We start from the raw sequence: 13342 nt of genomic DNA on the forward strand, positions 1-13342 counted from the left end.
GGTGGTGAACATGTTCAAGGTTCGGAGAAATGATATCTGAGCGCTGAGCATTCAAATGATGGACTATATGAAAGGCTCTCGAGCTTTAGCCAGGCCCTGCTTTCATGAGCGGTCCACAGCGTACATAAGCTTGAAGCCATACGTTTGAGACCTGACAGTCCCAGCGATGCATTCGAACCAGGCTAGACATTGATCATGAAGTCAAGGGAGAGAATACTAAGGTACCGTCTGTTCACCCAGCTGTCCCGCCGGTCACCCTCGCCATTCAAAGCGGATCTCTCCTTGTGCGAGAAGATCATCATCTAAAACGTCATCGCCAATGTTTTCTTCTTCATAGCTGCCACCTTCATCTTCGGACAATTGCCGTTCCTCATGCATTCCGTCACCTTCGAGGGACGAGACATCATCGTCTGAGCCTGCGTAATCATCCTCGTCCTCCGATTCGGGTACTGCAGTAATGACCGGACCCACGAGAGGGCTGGTGGCCTGCACCGATGCTTGCGAACTGGCACCCGGCGATGCAGCTCGCCTGCGCCATGATGCGGCCCAGCTGGTGACGCCGCTGCCATAGCTCGACGGGGGGGAGGTGCCCGAAGGTGCCTCGTTTGCAAACGTCGGTGCTCGTTGAACTTCGCTAAATGCGCGCAGCGCAGCCTTGTCTTTGTCCGCACTCGCAGCAGCAATGTTATTGCCAGAGCTCCGGCGCCCGAGCCCCAGACTTGGCAGCCCGAAGCGGCTGAGTCTTCCACCAGACTGCTGATTACTGTTTGTGCTAGTATTCATAGACTCGCCGCTCAAATCACTCCGCACGCTTGTACTGCGGATGCTGCCGTTGCTTCGAACACTGCGGATAGAACGTCCAGAGCGCGCGGACAGAGCCGGTGAAACCGGGTTGCTCGGCAAAAGTTCCTCGTCCGGAGGAAGCTCAACCTCGTCAAGAAGAGGCCGCCAGTAATTGAAGTCGTTGTACTCGCGCTGCCGTGGATGCAGCTCCTCCTTGACGGTAATGGGAGGGAACATTTGGTCGACCAGGTCCGTCATGTGGATGTATCTGCACAAACTCTGACTCAGCGAGCCAGACATTCACACGCAGATTCACAAACACTTACGAAGATTTGTAGCCTGCCATCTCCAGCAGCTCCATCTTGACCTCACCGTTCGTATCGATCGTGAAAATGCGTGAGCTTGGGATGTTGACGCTGCGATAGCTCAGTGCATCAGTAATTCGATTGCCAAAGCCAGCGTAGAATGGTGTGGGGACCGTCATCGAGCTGGGACCCCCATTGCCAGCAGTCCCAGGGCCACCGGCTGGAAGATCGACCTTGCTCGGAACAGCTAGAACCGCATGGTTTGCCGCCGCCGCCAACTTTGATTCTTCTTTTGGGGTCTGCGAGATGCGAGGATCGCAGCCGAATAGTCGAGCGATATCGCGCAAGCATGCCATCTTGAAGACTTCCGGTTTGCGCAGGATCACTTCCCGATGCAAGCTGGCAATGAGGCGATCTGGACTCATGATGACTGGACCATCCGGCAGCTGGTAATTGTCTTGCTTGATGCCCCGCAAGTAGTCTCTCGTGGTGTCCGCTTGTCCGATAGCGCGCGACGTCAAATACATGATCCGGTAGCCGTTGCGTGCAATGTCCGTATAGAGCTTGGCTACACCTTGATGCGTCCAGTCCCGACCGATCATTGTAAAGACATGACCCAGTGCATCCGACTTGGTGATGGTGCCGTCGATGTCGGAAACGACAATTTGATGCGAAGCTTCCCATAAGAAGACGCGCGCTGTGCACGTCGCCACTCCTGAGTACGACGACGTTACCGAGAATGTGATCGTGTTCGCGCCCTTTTTGAGGTTGAGGGACTTCAGCTGGTCCGATGTCAATCGCAGAGTCTTTGCGTAGACCTTGTTGGTGTGCGCTGGGCCCCCTGCCGCTGGGGCAGGCTTTCCGCTATCCTCTCTCGGCTCCGCATTTCGCACGTCTTGCCCGAGCACAAGAGCGGTATCAGTCGAGGAGCGACCCAGGCTGCTCCCCGTCGGAGGCTTCGCGAAGGTACCGTCCGCATCTCCTTGCGGAGTCTGCAACATTGGCGTGCTTCCCCGATTCCACCAACGCCGCCAGCGGCTGCTCTGCGCCACAGCGCCGTCTATTTCTCCAGGTGCCTCTGCGCCATCTGGCTTAGCAGGGAGGCTCTGACGGTATAGCGATAATGTTGCCATGACCGTCGAAGCGTTTTCCCATGTCAAGAGGGTGCCATTGTACTTGACGACGAGGCGAACGTCGTTAACGAGGTCCGCGTCCTCCAAGAAGCGCCCATAGCTCACACGATTCTCTTCAAAGTTGTACTCGTCTGCATCTTGATCTTCGCCAAAGCCTTCATGCCAGCAAAGGCTGAGCTGGAAATGATAGACGGTCGTGGACACGAGGAGGGTGAAGGCGTACGGATCGCTGTCTTCATGCGACAATATGCCTGTACCTTCGACAAGTGCAGCATCAGGCATGGAAGTCTCCATGGACGTTGCTCTGATGGGCTTCTGCAGGCCGTCTGAAGTGGCCTCCCTGCGCGTCGGCATCTCGCCCCACGCCCAGTCGTACTCTGGCGACTGCGCCCTGCCACCATCTTCGAGCGCTGCTGCTTCTGCTGACGCGCCCATTGCCGAAGAGGCAGACTGACTATCGCCCGGCAGCGTTTGCGCAGGGAGCTTGTTCGTCGCCGCACGTTGGACGGAGGAGCTTGTGCGTGCGCGGGGAGCGCCGGCCTTGTACTGCGTCTCCGAATCGCTAACGGACGCTTCCTGCCCATGGCCAATGCGGCCCCTGGACGCGCGGGTGGCGCTCGCACGTGCGCGCGAGTAGGAGCGCGGCCGCTCCGTGTTTCTGCTCGATGCGCGCCGGCGGCTCGGCACGCCTTCAGGTAGTCGGTCTTCGTCGGATGTGATGGCGATCTCTGTCAGCTCGTCGTCGTCGCTGGGCCGCAGTCGCCCGTCGGCGTTGGTGGACATGCTGGCGGCTTTGCCCTCGTTCCATCTGGCGAGACGCACGAGGTCCCGACTGAACTGGCGCGCGCTTGGATCAACGCTGATATCCCCCACAACGCCAAGCCCGATCCCACCGGCTCCCTCCGAGTCCGTTGAGAGCACGTCGTCGTCGATGCCGCCGCTGCCGTTCGAGGAGCCGGAACGGCGCGAGCTGAGCGAGTCGTGCGAGCCCTTTTTCGGCATTGCGTTAATGTCATCTACGATACTGGTCGCTGCTGCTGCTGCCACGCTGCTGCCAGACAGGTAGCGCGGATGGCGGTGCGGCTTGTCCAGGCGCTCCGAGTGACCGTGTCGGCCTTTGCCGCCATGGCGCCGCGACAACGGTAGCTCGTTGGCTAGACGTTGTCCCTCTGCGAACGCCAAGTCCTCGCCATCGGCTGTCATCTTGTAACCATCCATATCGAACATGTACGCAACATCTAATTTTTTACGCCGAAGTTGGAGATGGGTCAGCACCATCCGCCGGTGACTTAGTAAGCGACAGACTCACTCTCTTTGGCCAACCCAGCCGGCAGTTTCTGAAGCTTATCCTTGTCGCCTCCATCCTGATTCTTAACATCCAATGTGCCAATACTCGCACTCGTCGTCGTTTCCCTACTCTCACTGTTCGCCTTGAGAGCTTCGTAGCGCTTCTTCTTGGCCTCCAAGTCGGCGCGGATGCTGGAGATGACCGCTTGCTTGGCAGCTGAAATATCCTTCAAGCCCCTCGACATGGACTCGTCGGCAAGCCCGTCGAGAAAAGATTTGGCAGACTGCGCGACTGGGTACGTTGCTGGCAGCGTCGTCGCATTGGACGCTGAAGAGTCAGCAGGAGTGAGCAGCGGCAAAGACAACGACGACGCCTGCGTTGTGGACGCGCCTGTCGACGATGTAGTGATGGAGAACTTCGCGCTCGGTCGCAAGTTGTGCGTCGTCCCCTCTCCAAACGGCGCTGGATACGCGTCATCGGACTTGTCCCCGAAGGCCTCGGCATCCGCACCTTCACGTGTTGCTGCACCTCCAAGCGCCAAGGCATCCACTGCCTGCTCGCTGAGGTGCTGCTCCAGGCGTGTCGCTTCCATCTCCGCCTTGATCAGCTTCTCCGCATGATCCCTCATCTCCCTCTCGAGTTTCCCCAACTCCGTCTCGCGATGCACGTCTGCATGCCTGTGCAGCGGCGGATGCTGCTCGTCGTCCTGTTGTAAGTTCTCCTTAGACTCAGACGGCTCGTTCGAAGTGCCCTCGCCGCGGCCGTGGCCACCATCAAGCTCTGAGGCGGTAGGCGCCGCATCGCCCTTGCTGTCTCCGTCGTTGCCGTCGTTTAGATTGTCTGCGGCGCTGATGCCGATGCTGCGCAGTGCGCCTCCGGCGCGCGATGTGGCGCCGCCGACACTCTCGAGGGCCGAGCCGCTGCCTGCGTGTGGCCCCGACCCCGTTGGCCCGCTATCGGATGTCAGTGGCAGGTCGCCCGGCACGCCTTGCTGTTCCGGCAGGGGTCGCTTGTTGGACGAGAGCTGCTCGCGCGTTGGCTCTTGCGGCGGCGCTGCGCCTTGATTCGGCTGCGAAAGGGTAGGGGACGGAGAACGTGCCGTACCCGCCTCGCTGCCAGTATCCTCGGGCGTGATGACTGTGTCCGCATGATTCATTTCCTCGCTTGCGCAAGCGCCCGAGTCCGAGTCGGCCATCGCGCCAGGCGATGCTGAGTCCGCCACCGCACCACAGCCCGTGGCGATGCCGTCCATGCGGACGACAGGCTCTCCGAGGTCCAGTGCTTCAACATCAGCTGTACTGCTGCGCTCCAGGGGTATGGGTGTGAAGGCCTCATCGCCATTCGCTTGGGCTGGCCCGGAGATCGGACTCATCGTTGCGCTGAGCACGGGCGAGGTGACCAGGTCCGGAGGGGCCGTTTCTGGGTCTGCCTCAAAGACAAAGAATGCCTCGCCCGCTTCACCGACTTTCATGGCAAACGGTAGCGGATCCGGCGACGAATTCAAATGGAGCGTCACCTGCGCACCAAGAAAAAACACGGATGAGCAAATTTGTCAGCGATTGAATATAGACCCGGCATTGAGTCGCCGCCGAGCAAACGCACCTTGCGCTCGGCGGGTCGCAGGACGCTCATCTTGCCGAAGCGGACATGGAACGGTGTCGAGGCCATCTCGGTAACAATCTTCTTGCGTTTGCTCCTTGGCTGTTTGTGAGCGCCGAGGCTGTACAGCGAGCAGGCCACCGAGCTGGAGCTGCTGATAGGAGGGCATGAGGAAGCGGCTATGGAAGGCGAGGTGGGCGTGCCAGCCCTGCTGTTCCTGTGACTGGCTACTGTGCTGTGCACGGCGCCTGGCGTCTGTGCGGTATCATTCTCCTCATCCGAGTCGACGTCCACCTCGACCTGCCGTTCGACAACGATGACATCGATGGCGCCGCTGAGCGTTGCCGGATTGATGTTGGGCGTGATGGTATTGTACACGCTGGACACGAAACGTCCGACGTACTGCATCGTGAGCGCACGATTACGATGGGATGTGAGTGAGCCACGGCGTGATGATAGCCCTCCTTATTTTTTCGAATATCCAGGCCGGTTGGCACCTGGTCAGGTCAGTTCGTGGGGAGATGAGCAGGAGCGTAGCGTCGGCAGCGGCTTGCAATGCTCCACCTCGAGGCTTGAGTCGGATGGCGGGGAGGGGAACGAGGATGCTTCAACCCTTGACTGAGACCGACACTAGCAGCAGCATCACTGCATCTCAGGATGGCTGAAACGATGGTTTGGGGGTTGGGTTTGTGTAGTGTGTGCATCTATCTCTCTGTCCAGCGGCACATTCAACCACTCAACTCCAAAAGCCGGAAGAGATCACAGCCGGACACGCGGAGGAGCAATCATGGTGCCGGCACTGCACCAGCCTTGCACTCATATCGGCCCGCAAGTAGCGGAGATCTGGGGTTAGGGTTATCAGAACATCAGACCACTGAGCCCAGAGGGGACATCATCTACGGTCAAGAGCAGAGATCCCCTTAGTGGACCCCCCCCCAAATCTCATCACCTCACACCGCCACCCATATGACACGTTCAACCAAGCGGTGTGCAGTATTCAGGATGATGGCATTGTATTGACGTGTTGATGTACATACAGCAGTCCCAGAACCTTTCCGCAGAAGCAAACGATAGAAAGAGAAAGAGAGAGAGGCAATGGAACGACCATTCACGGTACCGTCTGCCCGAGACAGGATTGTTTCTTCGGACAAGCGCGATGAACGCAAAAAGCTTTTCTACCCCTGCCTGTTAGCCAGTGGCTCTCATGCTGGCGCGCGCCCGTCCGCCCGCAAATGCAGCCGCAGCGGGCCTGACATTGGCGCTGCTGCGCGCTTTCGCACGAGCGATCGGATCCGCTTTCCATGCCGGCATGCTCGCGCGCACCCTCTTGTTGCTTCCATCAGCAGCAGCAGTAGTAGTAGTAGTAGTGGCGGCGGAAGAGGAAAAACAAAAAAAAGAACTAGGCGCCGGCTGCCGGTTGCCTGCGACGCCGGACGACGCCAGTACGGACGCTGCTCGTGGTTGCGCAACAGACGCCGCAACCATGCTCTTGCGCGGCTGTCGGAGCATCGCTGCTGCATTCGACACTCTGCCCTTGCCCCCAGGCCCAGCAGCGGCAGCGCGCCGCTTTGCCAGCAGCTTCTCCCTGTCGATGCGTGGCCGCGCAGCCGCCGGCGCTCGTGGAGGTAGCGGGGGCAGCGCTTTGCTCTGCCGCCTCACTCCTGCGTTACGCCCCTTGACTCCCGCCTGCGCGGTAGCTGCGCTCCTGCCCACATCACTTGAGCCTGCGCTCGCCAAGCGCGCCGACGCCGTACTCGAGTGCGTGGAGACGGGCCGCACGGACGTTGTCGCCACCGCAGCCGCCGCTGCAGCTATTGAATTGCCGGCACGGCGCGCATCTGGCGAGCGAAGGCCTTCAAGGGCTTCCTTGGCGCTGTATGGCTTGTAGCCAACAGGTTTGCGCGCCAGGCTGGCTTGCAGATCAAAGGTCGGGCGCTTCGGTGGCACCTGCGGCGCTGCAGACGAAGCTGCTCTGGTAGCGAGGTCCGGTGCTGTCCTGCTCGTCGTCATGCTCTCCTTCTTCGAGCCGAATGCACTGCTCGCCTTGAGCTTGACCGATGTAGCAGACACAGAGCGGTTGGGCCCAGCGATAGCCCTGACATGTTCCCGCGCTTTGGCCTGCACCGTTACTCCCGCACTGGCGCCAAAAATCTCTTTGGCGCCACCCAGCGCTTTTCCGAGCGCACTGACCATCTTTCCGCTCAAACCAAACGCTTTCTTTGCCGTCGGCGCAGCCTCTCTGCCGGCTGCTGCTGCGGCGGCGGAGGTGTTGCGAGTTGCAGACGCTCGCCGCTTCCGCGCAGCATCTAGCACGGCTTTCCGGTGCTCCACCTCCAGTTGTTGCATGGCCTTTAGCGAGGTGTGCCCGCTGCGTCTTCTGCCAGCGAGCATACCAGCTTTGCTTGAAGCGGCGCCGTTGGCGCCCGCGCGCGCCGCAGACTTGCGTGGCACAGCAAGTAGCGCTGCACCATTGGCTGCAGCCGAAGAACCTGGTCGGGCGGCAGGAGTAGAGATTTGGATTTTCCGGCCAGCGGTCTGAGCACTCGGCACGCCCACGCTGACTGCTGTAGAAGCGCTGCCCTGCTTGGAAGAGCTGGATGTCGAGCTCCTTCTGCCCGCACTCCCTGGGCCACCCGGTGCTAGCGTCTGGCTGCTCTTGAGTCTTTTTGCAGCGTAGTGATTGACGATGCTGTCCATCTTTCCAAACGCCTTGCTATGAGCTCCTTGGAATCTGTGCTCTCCATCCAACTGTTTGGCTCTCTTGGTCCAGCCAGCTTTGACCAACTGGGCGCCACCGGAGCCGTAGGTCGGCGCTCCTTCGGATGACCCAGCGCAACCCGCGAGAGACTTGAAGGAAGGAGTGTTGAGTTTGATCGGCGCAGCTCCTGAGGCAGCAAGGCGAGCGTTCATCTCTGCAAGCACCTTGGCAGCTGCGCTCGAGAATTGCGCATTCGATGCTGTCCCAGGGCGAGCCATCGGACTCGCTGCGGGTACAGGAAAGGTAGGAGCCTGCGGCACTAGCGCTGCTGGCAAAGGCGAAGGTGCAACATGGGTAGCGCCAGACTTGCATGCTCTGGAAGGGCGGGGCTTGACGACGCGGATCAATGAAAGTGGGCGAAGCGGCGAAAGTATTTCAGTCGCCTCGTTGTCCCCCCATTCTCTTGTCAAGCTGAGGGAGTCGCCGCGTCTTCGTTTTCCTTTGTGGCCTGGCTGCACGCCATTGTCCTGGGAGATTCCAGCTTCCATCTTAACTTCCACATTTGTGCCATTTTTCTCATTGTACTCTTCTGACGAAGCTAGAAATTGGCAAGGCATGAGGCTTTCCTCGGCGTTATTTACTTTTTCTACCATTACGAAGCCATTTACGAAAGATGCTGGAGCTGCAGGTGCTGCAGGTGCTGCAGATAATTGTTCTTGTGCATGATCTTGCAAACGCTTTACCATGTCGACGTTCTGTTTCAATCATTGTGTAGGGTCCAGATGATTTGTCAGCAAGAACCCTCTATCGTCTCAAAGAGCATCAGGGATTGCAGCGCTCACCTTTCCGCTTGCCTTCAGCCCGAAACGCTTGCACAATGAGGTCAGTTGTTTGCGCTGCAGACATTCGAGCGCCTCGGGATGCTTGAGGATCGATGCCAATGCGTCTCCATCGGCATCGCCCTGGCCCAGACCGACATGACCATCTGAGAGGGACATCTTTGCGGTGCTGTAAGCGTGATGAACAAGGTCGCACACTTTCCGCCGAACTAGCTTTGGTAATTGCGATCGTGGTAGACAGAGAACGGACAGCTGGCGGTTAAGAAGCTGTATGCGCGCTATAATATCGAATGGAGCGTCCGCACCCAAGCATATAGATCCTTACAAAAGCTGCAAAGGTACCTGTTGTGTTGATCAAACACAGCCCATCAGCAAAGGTGTTCGTGCATCTGATTTGCCCACGCGACGCGCCAGTCCACCGCACGTGACCATGACCATCAGTTTTTTCCTCGCTGCGCCAGTTGCCGGCGGCACTGATGAAGCTGTGGCCCCAGAGCCCTGGTCCGCTGGCCGCCCAGCTGTCCCCTGAAAGCACGGTGGCTTGTGAATACTCCATGTTGCTTCAAGTCTCCTCCTCTCTGCATGTAGACGAGTACACTTACTACACAATGTGCGAGGCAGCGACTAGGGAGCGGCCGGCAGCTGGGCGCTGAATATCTGCTGGGTAGCATGCTTTGACTCCATAACTACGTACCGAGCCTTGACCTGCCTCGATTCCTCCGCCAATTCCTCTGAGGGACATCGCTACTTCGTTCCGTTCTCCCTTCGCCTGCAAACCCGCATCTCACATCCTACGACCATCGCTCCGACGCAAGCCCTCAAGCAAAACTATTTTTTCTGCTGTCCCTCATGGATGACAGATCTCGCGACGCACCGCCGAGCGGCCCGCCGCCGGCTTACCAAACGGTGGTCCGAAAGGTGTACGCTGGCAGCATCCGCTTGCCAATGCTGGTTATCTGCATCATCACCGAAATCTACCTCTGTTGGTCGGGCGGAGCGCAGATTGGATCTGTACGTCGCTATGGCTTCACGGGAATGCTCGCCACGCTCTCCATCGTGCAAGGCTCGCTGTACGTTGGCGCTGGCATCATCGAATTCATCGGAGTCTTGGCCTGCGTGTTGGAGCGGATTCCTCTCGCTCGCATCTATGCCCCGCTGAGCATTGTGGCCCTCGTATCTACCTGCGCCAGTCAACTCATCGGCATCGTAGTTCACTTCACCGAGAAACAACCGCTTCTTCAAGCGTGCACCAATTACAACACTGGCCGCACAGATCAAGATTGGTACAGCGGCTGGCTGCTTTGGCCGACCTCAGGCGATGGCAGCAGCGCCCCCATTTCGGCGCAGCAGGCCTCCAGTTACTGCAGCAAAAGATGGAGCGGTTCTTCAGCAGGTGAAATTATAGGCCTCATTGTGACCATCATCGTCGGACTCATCTTCGTCAGCTTGTCCTTCATGTACCTGCGAGAACTGCTGGATCCCGGCTCACTCCGCCGACAAGCAGGACTTGAAGCGGTCATCCCGCTCAGCTCCTCAATAAACGGACAGCAGCAAGCATGGAACCACTACTATCCGCAAAGTAACAATCTTCAAGGTGAATCGATGTACCCTCCGCCTCAAGGGCCGCTTCCGGGAGAATATGGCCATGGCTTGGGTGAGCCGCTACCGCCAAAGTACTCACGAGAGATGGCACGGCATAGCGTGGATGGGCCGGATCGCAAGAGTCTCAGTGGCCCGTTCGGATATGGGGCCTTTGAATCGCACGACTCGGTCAACCGGGACACTGACGAGGGAGAGGAAGAGGGCAAGGGTGATCAACGGCACGCAAGCAGCAGCAGGTAGACAAGGAATCTTGGTATCTGCGCAATGCACGAGGATAGGGACGCCGAGAATGTGAGCGAACACCACGAAGTTTCAAGCCCTACAGAAATTACACGGCCACCTAGGATTTGGCCTCACCCATTCAGCCTGGTGGCCTTGTCCACAAACTGTTCCACCTCTTTTCGGATTTTATCTTGGCGTATAACAGCTCTTGTAAGGGTTCATGTACTTTCTTTAAAGCTGGAGCAAGCCCCAACATCACGGACGGCCCCGCAAGCTGTCTCAGTTTGTGGCTTTGCACATTCCAAGATTATGTCGGCAGAGCTATGCGGTCTCCTTTCCTCATCACTGTTGCACCTTGTAGGCTTTTTACCTTCGTCGTCTATCGAAGAGAGCTGCAATGTGCAATCCACATACTGGGCCGGGTTGCTTACATAATCACCGGTCCGACGGTTATCAGTCCGATTAGAGCGAGCTCGCTATGGATGTTTCTTGACTGGTGTCTTATCTTAACACTGTTCCCAAGCCCTATTCGGCGAATCTGGCACCCGCACTGCGCTTTCGAGCGGGGTTGGTTGCCTTGGCATCCGGATTGTCCATATCTAGCAGGGCTGGCATACGGAGTTCGATGCACTAGCTCCTTCAGCCCTTCGTTTCAAACATCATGGGAACAAAAGGACGCCGCTCTATCTTGAGCCGTATCACCCTTCAGGACCATCACGCGACATCGATAAAGCTCCGTGCTGTGGATATAAAGTAGGGAACATACATGCCCAGCAGCTAGACTGACGTCTGTGCGACGAATCGGGAGGCGCTGCTACTGCTAACTTTTCCCAGCATCCTCGTTTGACCTTCCCGAAGATGGAAGCGACAAACGCAACTGCGAGCTGCAAAATGCCGGCTCTCGAAAGCAAGCCCATCGTTCAGCTCGACTCACTTGAGAATGGCTCAGCGGGAAGCCTAGTCAAGAATGCTGATGCCGACTTGGCCCGCTTGGGGTACGAGCCAGAGCTGAAGCGGCACCTTGGCGTCGTAGCTGTGCTGGGTCTCTCGTTTAGCATCATCGCCGCGCCGTTCGGGCTCAGCGTCGGCTTCATATACGCGCTCATCAATGGCGGGCCGACGGCGATCCTTTGGGGCTGGGTGCTGGTCAGCTTCATCTCGGTCTGCATCGCTGCGAGTCTCGGCGAGATTTGCAGCTGTTATCCTTCAAGCGGAGGGGTCTATGTCTGGGCGGCATTTATTGCGCCCAAGAGGTACAGTGCAATCGCATCCTGGATCGTCGGATGGGTGTCGCTCGCCGCCAACTTGTTCCTGTCCCTATCGATCCTCTTCGGCGGTGCACAGCTCATTATGTCCGCCATTTCCACCTTCCGTAACCAAGAGTGGACTCCGGAACCATGGCAGACGATCCTCTGCTTCTTTGCGTGCGTTCTAATTGCAGCACTGGTCAACCTCTTTGGAAGCAAATACCAGTACTTGGAAATGCTCAATACCATCAGCATCTACTGGGGCGCCGCAACTGTCGTCATCATTCTCGTCACCCTGCTCACCATGGCGCCGACAAAGCGTAGCGGTGCCTTTGTATTTGGAGCGTTTGAGAATCGCGGCGGCTGGCCTGATGGCTGGGGTATGTCTTCCTCTGTGCTAACATTAAAGCCTGTACAAGACGCTGACGTCTGACTTGACGGCTCTCGTTCTCCCAGCCTTCCTCGTCGGCCTTCTGCAGGCAGCATACACACTCACTGGGTACGGCACTGTGGCACAGTGCTCTGAAGAAACGCGGAATCCAGCAAAAGAAGTACCGCGGGCCATGGTCGGTTCCGTCATTGCAGCATCCCTTTCCGGACTGCTCTACCTTTTACCGATTCTCTTCGTTCTTCCGGACATTGACACCCTTCTCGACACCCTTCACGGTGTAGCGGCTGGACAACCCATCACTCTCCTATTTTACATCGTCACCGGATCTCCTTCTGGAGCCTTTGGACTGCTCTTCCTCCTCTTGGGCATCTTTTTCTTTGCTGGCGTTGGTAGCCTCACAGTCGCGCTTCGATGCATATGGGCGTTCGCCAGGGACGGCGGCATCCCTGGACACAAATGGGCGAGTCGGGTGAACAAGACGTTTGAGATGCCAGTGAATGCCCTGATCCTCTCTTCCATCATTATTGCATTGCTTGGTATTGTAAGTCCGAAGACGAGCTCATCCGTCGTGAGCACCCACTAAATTATGTGGTTATGCGCATACAGATTTTTCAAGGTGCCTCAGCCGCCTTTGCCGCTTTCACCGGCGCGGCAACGATTTTGCTGTCAATGTCCTACGCCGTACCCATCTGCATCTCTCTCTTTCAGCGTCGGCGAAAGGTGCGCAACGCACCATTCTCTCTCGGCATCTGGGGCTGGTTCGCGAACGTGGTTACATTTGTCTGGATCTTGCTTGCCATCGTGCTGTTCTCCTGTCCGACGACCAAGGAGGTGGATGCGTCGACAATGAACTACGCATCTGCCGTCTCTGCCTTCTTTGCACTCATTAGCGCCGTCTACTATGTCATCATCGGCAGAAAGCATTATCGCGGCCCGCTCGGCGTCCAGGTCGACGACGCTGACGAGCATATGTTTTCTGCTGCTGTGTCTGCGCCGCTTAAGGGCAAAGCAGAAGTGACGACGTTCGAACATCGCAGCACCTAGTGCATCCCTTTGAGTCGCCGAAGAGCGGAGCGCGGCTGCGCTGCGCAGACAAGCGCCACGTCCTTGGGCAGCCTCGCCGCCTCTTCATTCAGCTACACGATTTCCAGACCGAACAAATCAAATGCTGGTCCTTGCCCACCTTCGTGCGCTGCTGCAAGCACCTCGCCTGTAGTTCACTCTCATTTAAAGTA

General features: G+C 57.9%; 5 protein-coding genes across 5 annotated transcripts; 3 read left to right on the forward strand and 2 right to left on the reverse strand.

Moving 5' to 3' along the window:
- Positions 1–252: 252 nt before the first annotated feature.
- On the reverse strand, positions 253–5760 carry K437DRAFT_293355 (LNS2-domain-containing protein; the record flags this gene model as incomplete). The annotated part of the gene is made up of 4 exons (XM_013389388.1): positions 5112–5760; positions 3531–5025; positions 1110–3459; positions 253–1051 (listed from the first exon to the last, which is right to left on the reverse strand). The coding sequence occupies exons 1-4, from the start codon at positions 5514–5516 to the stop codon at positions 253–255; spliced, it is 5049 nt and encodes a 1682-aa protein (XP_013244842.1). The 5' UTR covers positions 5517–5760.
- K437DRAFT_44967 (uncharacterized protein) lies at positions 5642–6164 on the forward strand. Its single transcript, XM_013389345.1, has one exon. The coding sequence runs from the start codon at positions 5766–5768 to the stop codon at positions 6030–6032; it is 267 nt and encodes an 88-aa protein (XP_013244799.1). The 5' UTR covers positions 5642–5765; the 3' UTR covers positions 6033–6164.
- On the reverse strand, positions 6128–8946 carry K437DRAFT_293356 (uncharacterized protein). The gene is made up of 2 exons (XM_013389389.1): positions 8649–8946; positions 6128–8561 (listed from the first exon to the last, which is right to left on the reverse strand). The coding sequence occupies exons 1-2, from the start codon at positions 8802–8804 to the stop codon at positions 6297–6299; spliced, it is 2421 nt and encodes an 806-aa protein (XP_013244843.1). The 5' UTR covers positions 8805–8946; the 3' UTR covers positions 6128–6296.
- Positions 8947–9231: 285 nt separating this feature from the next.
- Positions 9232–10942, forward strand: K437DRAFT_254729 (uncharacterized protein). The gene has a single exon (XM_013389390.1). The coding sequence runs from the start codon at positions 9495–9497 to the stop codon at positions 10485–10487; it is 993 nt and encodes a 330-aa protein (XP_013244844.1). The 5' UTR covers positions 9232–9494; the 3' UTR covers positions 10488–10942.
- A 50-nt stretch (positions 10943–10992) lies between these two features.
- Positions 10993–13067, forward strand: K437DRAFT_233050 (amino acid transporter; the record flags this gene model as incomplete). The annotated part of the gene is made up of 3 exons (XM_013389391.1): positions 10993–12096; positions 12173–12648; positions 12714–13067. Coding segments are annotated over exons 1-3 (1599 nt in total), but the record flags the coding sequence as incomplete, so codon positions are not given.
- Positions 13068–13342: the final 275 nt, after the last annotated feature.

The sequence above is a fragment of the Tilletiaria anomala genome (assembly GCF_000711695.1).
Source record: "Tilletiaria anomala UBC 951 chromosome Unknown K437scaffold_15, whole genome shotgun sequence".
NCBI classification, from domain to species: Eukaryota; Fungi; Basidiomycota; class Exobasidiomycetes; order Georgefischeriales; family Tilletiariaceae; genus Tilletiaria; species Tilletiaria anomala.